The sequence below is a fragment of the Phyllostomus hastatus genome, unplaced genomic scaffold, assembly GCF_019186645.2.
Source record: "Phyllostomus hastatus isolate PE091 unplaced genomic scaffold, TTU_PhHast_1.1 phas_scaffold_1674, whole genome shotgun sequence".
In the NCBI taxonomy this organism is placed as follows: domain Eukaryota; kingdom Metazoa; phylum Chordata; class Mammalia; order Chiroptera; family Phyllostomidae; genus Phyllostomus; species Phyllostomus hastatus.
The window spans coordinates 18,943,251-18,957,335 of record NW_025334011.1 but is presented as its reverse complement, the minus strand read 5'-3'; the positions used below and the strand labels follow the sequence as shown (position 1 = coordinate 18,957,335).

The 14,085-nt window shown below is 34.3% G+C and overlaps 1 protein-coding gene across 1 annotated transcript in view; it reads left to right on the top strand.

Annotated features, from left to right (window-relative positions):
- The window catches only part of PLXDC2 (plexin domain containing 2), a 408,905-nt gene that overhangs the window by 370,733 nt on the left and 24,087 nt on the right, over nucleotides 1-14,085 (top strand). The window contains exon 13 of the mRNA XM_045858118.1: nucleotides 4,064-4,224. Coding sequence (XP_045714074.1) covers nucleotides 4,064-4,224 — 161 coding nt within the window. The remainder of the gene's footprint in view (nucleotides 1-4,063; nucleotides 4,225-14,085) is intronic.

Here is a 14,085-nt window from a genome sequence, read left to right as displayed (position 1 = left end):
ATAATTTTCTTTTTTGCCTTTTGTAATATTTTTTAATGAAAATCTATTTCGTCTTATATTAGTATAGCAACCCTATAGTTACAATTATAACTTTTAGTTACTATTTTACATGGAATATTCCATACTTTTATTTTCAATATATTTGTGTCTTTGGATTTGAAGTTAGTGTCTTATAGACAGCGTTACATGTTTTTATCCATTCTGCCAATCTGTGTCTTTTGATTGGAGAGTTTAATTGAACTATATTTAAAGCAAATCTCCATGATAACTAAGGACATCTATAGTTCTGTTATTTTCCTTGTAGCTTTTTGGTTCCTCATTTCAACATTTCCTTCTTTTGTGTTTAGTTGATTTTTCATAGTGGAATTTTTAATTATACTTCCTCATTTCCTTTTGTGTATATATTATAGCTATTTTCTTTGTGTATATATTTTCTTTGTGTCTTTTCTTTTGTGTATATATTATAGCTGTTTTTCTTTGGGTTATCATAAGGATTATATTTAACATCCTAAAGTTATAACCCTTTAATTTGCATACATACCAGTTTAATTTCAATTATATAAAAAGTACTTCTTTATATCTCCATCCATGGCACCTTTGGTTGTTCATGTCACAATGTCACATTTTTATGCATTCTTGTTTTTAAAAACATAAATTAACAATTTTTAAATGCATCAGTCTCCTAAATTATATAGAAAAAATTAGAGTTAAAAACTAAAGTTACAATAATATTAGCCTTTAGACTACAGTAATTTTAGTAATATTCACTTTTATCATTTTTCCATGGGTTTTCCTTTATTGAGATTTTTATTTTTTATATGGCTTTCAGTTATGTCTCATGTTCTTATGGTTCACCTTTTGGGAATCTTCTGAGCATTTCTTGCAGAGCAGATCTAGTGGTAACCGCTTCTCTCAGCTTTACTTTATATGGGAATATCTTAGTTTCTCCCTCAATTATAAAGGACAGTTTGCCAGATATTAGATTATTTATTGACACATTGTTCTTTTGTCTTTGTTTTTGTTTTGTTTTGTTTGGAACATTTTGTATATATTGGCCCACTGCCTTCTGTTCTCCAAGATTTCTGTTGAGAAATCTGCTAATAATTATATTGAGAATCACCTACAGGCGAAATGTCACATTTCTTTTACTGCTGTCAAGATTATCTCTTTGTTGTTGAAAGTCTGATTATAATTTGTCTTAGTGTATGTCTCCTTGAATTCATCCTACTTGAAATTCCTTGAGATAGTATTTATTTATATGAATGTCCTTCATCAAATTTAGAAAGTTTTCAATAAGTATTTCTTCAAATATGCTTTTCTCTTTTCCCTCTGGGACTCCCATCATGCATCTGCTGGTCCACTGATGGGCCCCCACAGTTCCTCAGTCTGTGTTCACTTTTCTTCAGTCTTTTTCTTTCTGTTCCTCACACTCAAGAATTTTGGTCATCCTATCTTATAGTTTTGCCCATTTGTTCTTTTATCATCAAATCTGCCTTTGAATTCCTCTGGTGATTTTTAAATTTTATTATTTATTTTATTATTATACTTTTCAGCTCCATAATTTCTTTTTGTTTCTTTAATATCTATCTCTTCATTTATATTTCCATGTTGTTCCCACATTTTTTTTTAGTTTCTGCCCATCTTCTTTTAGTTCTTTAAGTATCTTTAAGGCAGCTATTTTAAAATCTTTGTTGAGTATACCCACTATCAAGTCCTTTTCAGGGACAGTTTCTGTTGATTTTTTTTCTTTGAACAAACCATACCTTTTTGTGAATCTTTGTTCAAAACTGGACACTTGAATCTAATAATGTAGTAAATCTGGAAATCAAATTCTTCTCCTACCCTAGAGTTTGCTGAGTTTGATTATTGTTTTTGTTTTTGTTTGTTTGTTTTACTGTGGCAAGCTGTCTCTGTATTGAGGTTCAGCTTCAAGTATAAACTTAGGGTCCTCTCAAGTCTTTTCTGAGCCTTTTCCTGGGCATGCACTACCACTTTTCATTGTTACACATATACACAGTTGTTTTGAGCATTCTACTGGTTAATAACTGACTCCCTAAAAGGGAAAAATGAGAAAGGTAAAAGGGGAGGAAAATGGCACATGCAGTCTCTTCAATTCCCTTGGAAGTCAGGTCAGCCAAAGGGGGAGGGGCTTGCAGTCATGGGGAGGTGCAGCAACCAAGGAACCAAGGCTGCTGGTCTTTCTATCTGCACCTCTACCTCTGTGATCACAAGCACAAATCAGTGATCAGAGCAGGTGTATCGCTGCCTGTCCCAGGAGTGAGGGGTGAAGGATAGACAGCTACTACTGTGCTAAAAGCTGAAATTGACTAAAATCAACCACAATTTACAGTCCAAGCCTTCCCCTGGAAGTTGCAAGCCTTCAATAGAGTCCAGAGTTACAAAATAGGTATCTTAGACCAGCAATCTTCAACCTCTTCCATCTCATGGCAAACATAAAGTAACTACTAAAATTCTTCAGCACACCAACAAATATATATTTTCTGCCAGTCTCACACAAAAAAGTATAATTCAGATTTATTCACACCAGAGAGATATTGTTTTATTGACTATTGTCAATTTTTTATTTAAAAGTCTAAGGGAAAAGAAGGTCAGTGCCCTGAACTAAATAGAGAAGTACTGCATGTTTTAGAATTCTTGTGACACATCAGTTGAAAATTGCTGCCGTAGGCAGATTCGGCCAATGCTGTTGGCATCTAGGTGGGGAGACAGATTCCTGATATTTTACTGCCATCTTCCCAGAATTCTTTCTGTAAACGAATTTTTTATAGTGAATTACTCTTTAAATTTTACATTCTTTCATTAATGAATTTGTTAGGTAAGGGAATGCTTTAGGATTTTGAGGTTTATTTGATTTGGAGGAAGATTACTGAACACTAAGGATCTCAAGCAGAGTCAACAAATGATAGCAGCACTATTTAAAGGAACAGTGGGAAATTTGGGAGATCGTATCTTTTTGCTTTAGCTAGATTGTATTTCCTAGTATTGACCACATATTCTGATATGCAGTCATGTTTGTTTTCTATTAACAAAAAATTAAAATAAAATAAGTAAATTGGAGCTTATTAAAGAGGCTTAATAGACCAAAAAATCTTTAAAACATAGAGGCAAAGTTTGAAAATAACAGTCATAAGTTGGTAATAAAATAATTAGGAATTACTGTTCTAAAACTTCTATGAGTCTTAATTTATTTTCTAATTTAAAAATACCAATAATATTTTGCAATAAGATACAGTTACCTACTGCACATACTTTAAGAAGATCTCCTCTAAATGTCTGAGTAGTTATCAAAGACTATAGAATTTTAGAACCAGATAAGACTTTAAAGATTACTTGTATTTGGTTGATTGACTTTAAATTGGAAAGTTATTAGTTCACAAATACCTCTCTGAGTATTACAGTGGAAGGCATCTCAGTAAAAGTAAGAGAATACTGTGTTGGTTTGTTGTGTAGTAGGTTATTTTTATATGCTGTGCATTTCCTTTGGATAGTGATAAAACTATTGGAGGCTCCTTTAGCTTCCATCTGTTATAAGGAGCACTGCAGTTCAAGACAGATTTTGAAAATTATCTTTGAACTCATTCAGACTTTCTGAGAATGCCTGTATAGTCAGTCCACCAAGAGATGTCCAATATTCTCCAATTTAAAGTTTCCAAAAGAAAATGAGAGAGAAGCTTTGAAAAACTAATCAATTTTTCATAGGTCAAAGTGCTTGTGGTTTAATGAGAAAAATCAAAGTTAAATTTATTAGATAGAGGTTTAGATTTTCTACAGTACTTTTAGAATAAAGGCTATTGATCTTGTTTATTGAACCAGAAATTAAAACACAGTGATAAATGTATTTTAATCATGAATAGTATAGATTTTATACTGCCCAAGTAAAGAGTATTGGACTTCTAAAATGGGTGGCATGGAAAAGAAAAGTTGCCCAGGAAGTAAAAAAAGATCTAACAGTGCTTTATTAACAATATAAACACCCTTTCTAATGAAAATGCAAGCTTAAGAATGCAACCTGAATGTCCTGACAGCCGTGTTGTTCCCTCAGCTTCTACAGATGACAGTGCAGCCGAGAAGAAAGGGGGGACCTTGCACGCGGGCCTCATTGTTGGAATTCTCATCCTGGTCCTCATTATAGCAGCAGCCATTCTTGTGACAGTCTATATGTATCACCACCCAACGTCAGCAGCCAGCATCTTCTTTATTGAGGTAGGTTTCAAGTATTACACATAAAAACCATGCTAGCTGACAAACTCTTGCCATCTGCTAACATCACTTGTATTTTAATATTTAGCACATTACTTCTTCGTTTTGCATTTGGGAGCTGGCTGATTTCTCTCCCTCTCTCTCACACGCACACACATTGATAGATTGCTTTCATATGATGAGTTCAGTTATCTCATCTCAGGAGCTTTTAAAAAACAACCTGTCTTGCTTTTTATAGATCTAAAAGAAAATAGAAACCATACTTTTTTGTCCTATTACACCAAATATGTTAACCAGCTGTTCTGACTCTGGAAGGCAATACAGCATATGCTGGAGGCTAAAGAACACTTCTTAAATCAATTAATCAATAAATACTAATTGAGTTCTGGCTGGGATGCATGATACTATATGGTGAGCCTCCTCTCGTACTGCTCACAAACGATTCAGGAAAAATAGTAGCTTTCACTATAAAACAGCAATAAGATAATGGGATGGGCTATTACCACTTCATGTAATGTGTGTATATTTATACATTTATATATAATTGCACACACATTCTTCATACAAACAAAAGGAAAGCACCATGCTAAATCAGTATTGTGTTTTCATGTACAGAATATAAGTTCAGGGCCAGTGCCCCAGAGCAGTCAGGTGAAGGACCAGGGTCTGTGTATAAAGGGCCAGAGCCAAACCCTGATGACCGGAAGGCCTGACACTGAGAAGTCTGGGGGCCACAGGATAAAGTCGATGTGGCCAAGTCACCTTCTGTCCTCCAGATGATTGGGCTTCTGTGTGCAGCTCCCTCTGTGTGCAGCTCCCTCTGTGTGCAGCTTTCATTCCAACATCTTAATGGGTCACTGCTCTTCCAACATCAGTAGAGCAATAAAGGAAATCTTTCCCTTCAGATTTTCAAACATGTAAAGTTTAATTATTTTCCAATTCATTGGTTGATACATACAAAGGTTACTTAGAATTTTGTTCATTTGTTGAGTGAGAAATTATACTGCCTTTTAGAGTACAAAGTCAAAATTACTTCTGTCACCTTTAAAAAGTGGGGATGAAGGAAAATCAGTTAAATAATTGCTCAGAAGCCCTATATTGCCTCTCTACTGTCTGTTCAATCAAGTGCAGCTTCTTTAGGTTGGCATTCAAGGCCTTGGCAAACTGGATTTATCTGTCTTTTTGGCCTTTATCCCATGGCTTCCCAACTTCAAGCTGGTACTGCCACCAAAATTTACTCTTTGTTCCTCTCCATGCACACCCCCAATTTTTCATGCCACCAGGTCATTGCTTATTCTGTTTCCTCCACCAAGAAAGCCGCCCACTTCCACCTCAGTTTTTAAGTTCAAGACCCAAACAGCCTTCAATGCCATGTACCCTATAAGCTTTCCTGGACCATTCTCTTTCTGAACAGCTGGACATAACCTCTCATTCTCCTCTGAAGTTTGATCCATTGTAACAGCTATGTTTTCTCCTGCATTTCTGTTCTGCATTAGAGCTAAATATGTGCATGATTTATTGTACCCTAGAGACTTTTAAGTTCTGTAGGATGTGGAGTAAATGACTTAAGTTTCTTTCAAATAAGTGATACCCCATCAATATTTCCTGTGGGGGAAAAAGATAATAAATATACTAAGACATCTCAAGATTCCACTAAAATTTCACATGTGACATATACCAGAAATGGAATCTTGCTTAAAACCCTAAGAATGGAAACATTATCAAGAGTTTCACTAGTTGGAAAGTTGTTAAATTTTGTTACTGTGCTGGATTTCCACAGAAGAGAGTAGAGAGCTAACCCGAGGTCACGAATGCATGCCTCAAAGAGCTGACAAGTGACAAGCTGTAAGCTTCAGCGACTAACCAGACAACAGGCTGCTGCTGTCACCCTTCACATGTTTAAGCCTTTAATACGCTGTGCAGTTTATTTTTTGATGTCCTGAGAGAAAAGATACTGTGAAATATCTGATGGCAATGGTATTAGTGGAAAATTGCAGAGTGCAAAAGACCTACTTCACACCAGCTCACAGCAATCCCTGTGTGAATATAAACGGAGACTGGAGAATAGTGAAAAAGTATTTTTTCTGGCCTTTGCCTCTTTGAATCAATCTTATTCTTTTATAAGCAGAGACTATATGTCCCTGTGTTTGTGTGAATATTTGCACATATATTATTTACAGAATATTTAGCGCTAGAAGGAATCCTAGAGATAATTTGGTCCTTTTCCTTCATAAAATTTCAAAGGAAGAGACCAATGCTCAGAATGGTGGAGGACTTCTCCAAGGTCAAAGAGCTATAAGTCTAGAATGAACTCTGTGGTCTTTCCACATTCAAGTGAAGCAGAACCATACTGCAGGTTCCCAGCTTTTCTTCTTGTGGCCTTTTTCCTTCCAACTGAGTCGGCTATCAGTTTCTGCTTAAATCACTACCTCTCTGACACCCTGCTGTCCTTGTGCAGCCCACAGTGGCTGTGAGGTGGGTGGTTTTTGAAGATGATAATCTTAACTTTACTATGATTAATGCTGACCCGAGTTTGCAACACGAACCCAGATCTGTGATGACTGTATAGTTAGTGAAATGTCAGATCTTTGAATTTGAAGGCTTCGAATGACCTTATATTATAGTTATTGGTGCATAAAGAGATGGAGTTTACCAATATTGTGCACATTGCTTTTTATTTCATGTAATACTGATTTTCAAAATGAAATTGATGTACTTTTTTGCATTATGAAAGCAATGCCTGTTCATTATAGAAAACTTGCAGAAATGTAAAAGGAAGGAAAAGTAGTCACTTATATCCCAACATGCAAAAACAATCATTTTTTTCTATTTTAATTTATTTTATTCTGGAATTTTTATGAGTATTTTTGATGTTTGCCCATTTAATAAAATTCTGTTTTCAGTAAAATGCAAAATGACATTTTTTTTTTATCAGATAACTTTTTCTACTTTACTAAATCTTTTTAAACACACTTTAATGACTGTATATTATTTCATCAGCATTCACTCAGTAGCTTTATAGACATTGCCATTTATGCTAAGTGGCAATTCAGAAAGCACTGGGGGCTTAATGTTGCCCATATGTCAAAAAGAACCCCATCTCAAACAGTTTAAGACTATGTTAATTACTTTCCTACTGCTGCTATAACAAATTACCAAAAGCCTAGTAGCTTAAAGCAGCACACCAATTATTATCTTACATCTCTGGCAGTCAGAAGTCTAAAGTTAGTCTCACCAAGCCAAAGGCAAGGTGTCAGCAAGGTTCCTTCTAGAAGCTTCAGGCTTCAACTGCTGCTTTCAGCTGCTGGAGGCTGCTTGCGTTCCTTGGCTCCTGGCCCCTTCTTTGCATCATTCCAACCTCTGCTTCTGTCATAATATTTTTTACTACTAACTCTGAGCCCTTACCTTCTTCTTGTAAAGCCCCTTGTGATTACATCGGGCCCACATGGATAGTTCAGGATAATCTTCCCATCCCGAGGTCTTTAATCTAAACACATGTGCAAAGTTTGTTTTGCCATAGAAGGTACCACTGACACTTTTGGGCAATTAGGACAAGGACATTTTGGGGAGGCCATTATTTTGCCTACAACACACATCAAATGCAGTATGCATCACATACTACCCATTAAACTGTGACACACCCTGGACCATAAAAGACATGCCAGTTTCAGTGCTATTAAAATGTGACCCAGTGTGTATCTTCTGTATTTCACAATGAAATCCATATTGCTTCGAACACTTACAGATATTAGTTCCTGTGCTAGATACTGTGTATATTTTGATCAAATTTATTGATTTCACTTTCCTGACAGGGGTGTCCAACCTTTTGGCATATCTGGGACACACTAGAAGAAGAAGAGTTGTCTTGGGCCACACATTTAGATACACAAACACTAACGAAAACTGATAAGGAAAAAAAAGTTTTAAGCAAATTTACGATTTTGTGTTGGGCCGCATTTATAGCCATTCTGGGTCACATGCAGCGGCCTAGACACCCCTGTTAGTGGATACAGCAGCATTAATGCAACCAATCTAATATTAGCCCCATTATGAACATAACAGTGTAACAGTGAACATTTATTAAATTCACTAGTGGAGGTGATTTGCTCTTATCACCTCATTTAATCTTCATGAAGACTTTATAAGGTACTAAGATGATCTCCCTGTCATAAATGAGGAAACTGAGGTACAGAATTTAAGTAACTCACTCAACATCAGGCAGCTAGTCAGTGGTGGAGCCCGTACTGAGCTGAGGTTCTCCAGAGACCATATCTTTAACTACTAGGCCACTCTGCCGCACTGGGTGTAGAAATATAGGAAGATATATACCTATGGACATACATTGTGTGCTTAGAATGGATTCCCAAAAATAGAATCAAAAGAAAGAAATAAAGAGTTTAAAGGTACTTAATTAATATTACCAAAATCACTGCCACAAAATGTCTAACAACTTACATAACAACTATTGTTATTGTCTATTTATAGTGCTGATAAAGACAGTGGTTGTTATTTATGTGTTTTTCTTGCAGAAAATATACACCAATTATATATTTTGTGGATACAATCACTCTTAAAAGTGTTTGCATAGTATTTTTAGCTTTTAAACTTCGTGTTTGTAGGAAGGAAATGGAATAAAGTATGAATTAAAATCTAATCTAGAAATATATTCTTATATGGAATTCTAAGTAAATGTGACTAAATCCAATGAAATGACTAAAATGAAGAGAAGAGTAGGTGAGAATGAGGAAGCCTTGATAATAAAGCAAATAATCACCCCATGTATTGTACAGTTAAACAATAATTGAATTAACTATTTGCATTCCATATGTTCATATATAGGATCTGTAACAAGGGTTCCAGTTTTCCTAAGACATTCAGTAGTCCATTTTTCATGAACTTACCATATTTTGCCATGTATAATGTATTTCTTTTTCTAGTGTGCTCCCACATTTTTGGCCCAAATTTTCAGGAAAAAAGTCTTTCATTTTAATTTTTTAATTCAATTAATGATTTATTTATATTTAGAAACAAAACCGATTATTGTATTCCAGGGTGTTATTTTGCATACAGATATCATTATTGCTTTCTAGAATTGCACTTTTAATTCATAAGCATAAATAAAGTAATTAAAAACATTTATATAGATACAGAATTAGTACTACCCATGTATAATATGCTTTCTTTTCAAAAATTTGGGCAAGAAAGTGTGCATTATACACGGCAAAATATGGTGTCTTCTGTATTCCATTTTCAGATCTTACACTGAGCATTTTCTTTGACTTTTAAATACTAAATGGCTTTCATGTTATGTTTACCTATCTGACTTTTCTCAGTAAATTTTATGTATTTTTCTTTTTTCTCTCTAGTAAATTTTTAAAAGATATTTGATTTTAACTAAAATCATCATGTTAGTGTAACAGTGACTAAACTAACAGTAACTGTTACATACGATATAACAATTACATCGTATGTAACAGTGACTAAAAGCTTTTTAAAAATTAAGTTTATTATCTTGAAACAAAAGAAAAAACACATTCGAATATGCATATATCCCTTAATTTTTAATATATTTTAATGAAACTACTAAATCTTTAATTTTTCAGATGAATTGGATATGCCTTAGGTTCCACATTATTTTTGCTGAACATTTCTAGGCAGAAATTCTGTGGTTTATAATACATTTTAGTGTTGCATGAATATGGGTTATGGATATAAATGTTCCCACTGTTACATACTATCACACAACACTATTTAAGATTTTTAAATAAAATACATAAACTGTAATCTAATTGAAGGTAAAGAAAATGATACTATAAAGAGGTAATCATATAAAACATTTCCATGGAAGGATTCTATGTGGACTATAAATGAAAAAATGTAGACTAGCAAACTTAATAAAAGAATTCATTTTGAACATGACCCATGATTTTTCTTAGTATTTTAAACAATAGCTGGTGTCTAAATATTTATATGCAGATTTATTGTTCTAATTTAATATAAAAGAAGAAAAATGTATAAGACCCTAATGATCAAAATGATCAAAACATTAAAAAACAAGTGCTATGAGTAAAATATTGGAGGCCTTTTTTTTTTTGAGTAATAGAAAAGTAAAAACGAAGAATTCTCACCTTGCTGCTGATGCTGCATAATAGTGCTAGAAATATATCCTCAGAGAGAAAAGAACCCGTACTAAGAACTCATTTAAAGAAGGTAGAAAAGGAGGGAAAATGATGGGAACAATGTCCCTCGTGTCTCAGGAAGGCACTAAGAATTCAGTTGCAATGGAGTTTGCCTTTGGACAGATAGATTATGATTCTTACCCTGAGGACTGGGGAAAATGCAGGCAATAGAGCTGTGCTGTCAGTTTGGTAGCCAGTACCCATGTGGCTATTTAGCAGTAAAAATGTAGCTAGTCTTGAATGAAACCCATGTAGAATATATGTCAGCTTTCATTAAGTTTTACATTAATTACATGTTGAAATGAAAATAACTTGGGAATATTGAGTTAAATAAAATACACTCTTAAAGTTAGTTCACTGACTTGTGCATGTGGCTACTAAACACATAAAACTGTGTGTGTGGTTCACGCTGCATTTCTTTTAGACAGTGACGGTTTATAAAGAAAACCTTGCAGAAAAGGAGAGGTTGGAAAGAAAGTCTGATTTGCTCCATATTTTTCGAAAGTGGAAAACCAAGTGATTTTCAGCATGGGGGAGATAGAAGCTTGAGGAGAGAGATGGCTCACAAAGCTGTCCAACATGTTGACACATATTCATTCAGATCATTCGTTCAGATTTGTGGGGCTCCTGTTCCGTGCCAGGTAGCCAAGGTGCAGAGATCAACAAAAGTGGGCGGGAGGCCTCATGGAGCTTACTTTTTCTAGTAGGTAGAGACAGAGGATAAACCTATTAATCTAGATGTGGATTTCTAAGTTGAATGTTTAATTTTACAAAAGAGGCAGTCTTCATCAAAGCTTGAAGAAAAAGTAAGATTTATTAGTCAAATAACCAAGGATATAAGAGTTTGTGATGGTATTTGTGCCCAAAACTTGCAATTTGGTAATAAGTGAGATTATTATTATTGCTATTCTTATCATCTCATCATTTAGAGCTATGGATACATATTTTTAAAAAAGATAAAATAAAATAAAAATGACTATTCTCCAAAACAGTTGATTTTCCTAAAGGACAAAATAGTCTTACCATTCTTAAATTGTTCACACTGATTTGAGTCAGAAATTGCACGCTGGTGTTCATAGTAAAACCTGGACGTAAATGTCTAAATACCAGTCATTGTTCACATTATGCTTTAAAATTCTTATTGTTGCAAGAACACCAAAACACCTGCCTTTGGTGTAAGTGCCAGTATTTTCTGTCAGCAAAATCACAGCACAGGGTGTCAGGACAAAAAGAAGCATGAGCATACGTGCAACCCAGGATTCTGCAACTTTTCTTGAATAAAGCGTATGAATTCCCCAAGTATCTACCACAGATACATTTCCTTAGGGTTTTATGCTTTATCTTAAAAACTTGTGTAAATTTTGCATTTATTCTATAATATAGACATATTTTCTTGATGTTAAAAAAAGTGATTTCTACCAGTCTTCTACCAAAGTTTACATTCCCAAAGACAATTTTTATGTCTTCCATAATTGAGTGCATCCCCAGCACCCCAGTTATCGCATACTTGTAAATGCTATAAAATCTACGTAAATTCAAACTAGCAAAGCCCTCTGTTCCTGGAATTGACCTTTGTTGAAGTCAATTCCAATGAAGAATTAGAAATCCAAGATAGCAAAACGGTCTGCCTTGGTCATGTGACACTGAGTTTCAGAGCTGAGTCTGGAACCCAGAATTCCTCGTTCTGGTCCTGTAGGCTATGCTGCTACAGAATAGCATACCGACAAGCTGCTGAGCGGTTTGCCACTCAAGGGATTCCTCAGCCCAATTAATATTTGTGGAGAACAAGGCCCCATGGAGAATAAGATTACAGAAAGACAGGCAGCTGTGGCCCTCAACTTTTCCTGGCAATCAGTTGTGCTGCCAGGACAGAAGCCAGGAAGGAGTAAGGCAAGGATTCAAAGGCTGCTGCTGGGAGGAAAAATAGAGTGTTTAGAAAGTCTGGCCTCTTGCTTTGCAGCTGCTGCATGAATAGCACTTGGGAGTCAGGAATATATGAACCATTGCCTAACCTGTATAGTAAATACAGAAATCATTTCACAGACTTACAGAACTTTTTTTTTATCTTGCAGTCAGATGTTTTTTATAAGAATTTTGCCCTTTAGGTATTCCTTAGTCTTATTTCTGTCTTAAAGAAAGCTCAAGGAAAAACTGATTCACTGAAACAAAACATTTTTATTTCTCAGAGGAGGCAAAAGATAGTCTTCACTTTTGATGAACTGCTTGAAGGAAGGAAAGATTAGGCTAAACCTTACTGAAATAGTTTGACACCCTGGTTAAAGAAGCTGTTTTATTAGATGGCAGTATTTCAGAAACATAGTAAAAAGAAGAGAAAATAGGTGAAACTGGTTTTTTGTTTTTGTTTTGCACTGCTTGGGTGTTCATGGTTTTCTTTTCTCTGTTCTAAGATGCTGGAGTTTTATTAATGTACATCACTAAATGTTTTTGAGATGCTTCAAGTTCATAGTGATTCCTCTCTAATTAAGGTTTCTTCTATAAATGTCATCTTTAATTTACTCTTGTGGATAACATATTTTAATTTAAATTCCTAAAAGTAAAATATTGTTTCTAATGTAATGAGATGTTTTCTTCCCTTCATTGGGAACAATCATTAAAACTACTGGATAAAATATTTAACACTTCACTGAGTTCTCTGCTCTAATTCCTTCCTACTTACTGTTCCCTGGCTTATCATTTATAATGCTGCATAAAGCCATGAAATGAATATGTATTTCTATTTATGTGTGTACATTTTACATATATATGAAATATCCACAGGAAAGTTAATAAATGAAAGAACCACATGAATATATAAATAAAAACGGGCAGAAGATAATTCACTTGAGCATCTGTAAGCACATGACGTATGTTTTAGGTCTTCAGACCCTTCCCTTCTGTCACCTCTTTAACAGAAGATTATTCCACTTACAGCACCAACTGTTGAGTAATTTCTTCCTTGTGACTTTGGTAACTGTTCTTTGTTAAAATAAGTATATCTTTCTGTTTTTGGTGACAGAGGGTAGAATTTTAATTTTAGCAGTAGTTATTGCTTCATAACAATAATGAATGTATTCAATTATAAGGTTCTTTTCCCCATTAATTCCACATACCATAATTTGTTTTTCTGGCAGAAATACAAAACAACTAAAAATAAGCTGATTATTGTGACATATTTTGGTTTATAAATAATACTAAAATAGTTTGTGACTGTTAGAAGATTAAAATGTTGAATTTGAGTTCAGGAAGTTAAAAAAACTCAGAACTGGAGGAAGAAAAATATAAGGAAATGTATTTTAAATGATAGAAGTAATTATGCTTTTTGTAATCATATTAGAAGTGATTAGCCAAAGGTACTTTTAATTTGCAAATGAATTAAGATTATTTTGCTCTATTTTGTAGAGGTGGTGACTCTATTAAAACTTTCCTAATATAAACAAAATAATGCTGATTCAAAATACCTTTTTATATTAAATAGTAAGTCAGAATTATTAGTTATATTTCTACCTTTTCTACTTTCAGCTGATTACAATATTTATAGTTCAATAAAAACGTCATTCATCTGTTTCACTGGTTTAAAAAAAATTCTTATGAACACTGACTCTGTGCCAAGTGTTATCTTTGGCAAAGACTTTGCCAAGTCTTTGCCAAGACTTTGAAGAAAAAATGATATTTGTTTTGTTAACAG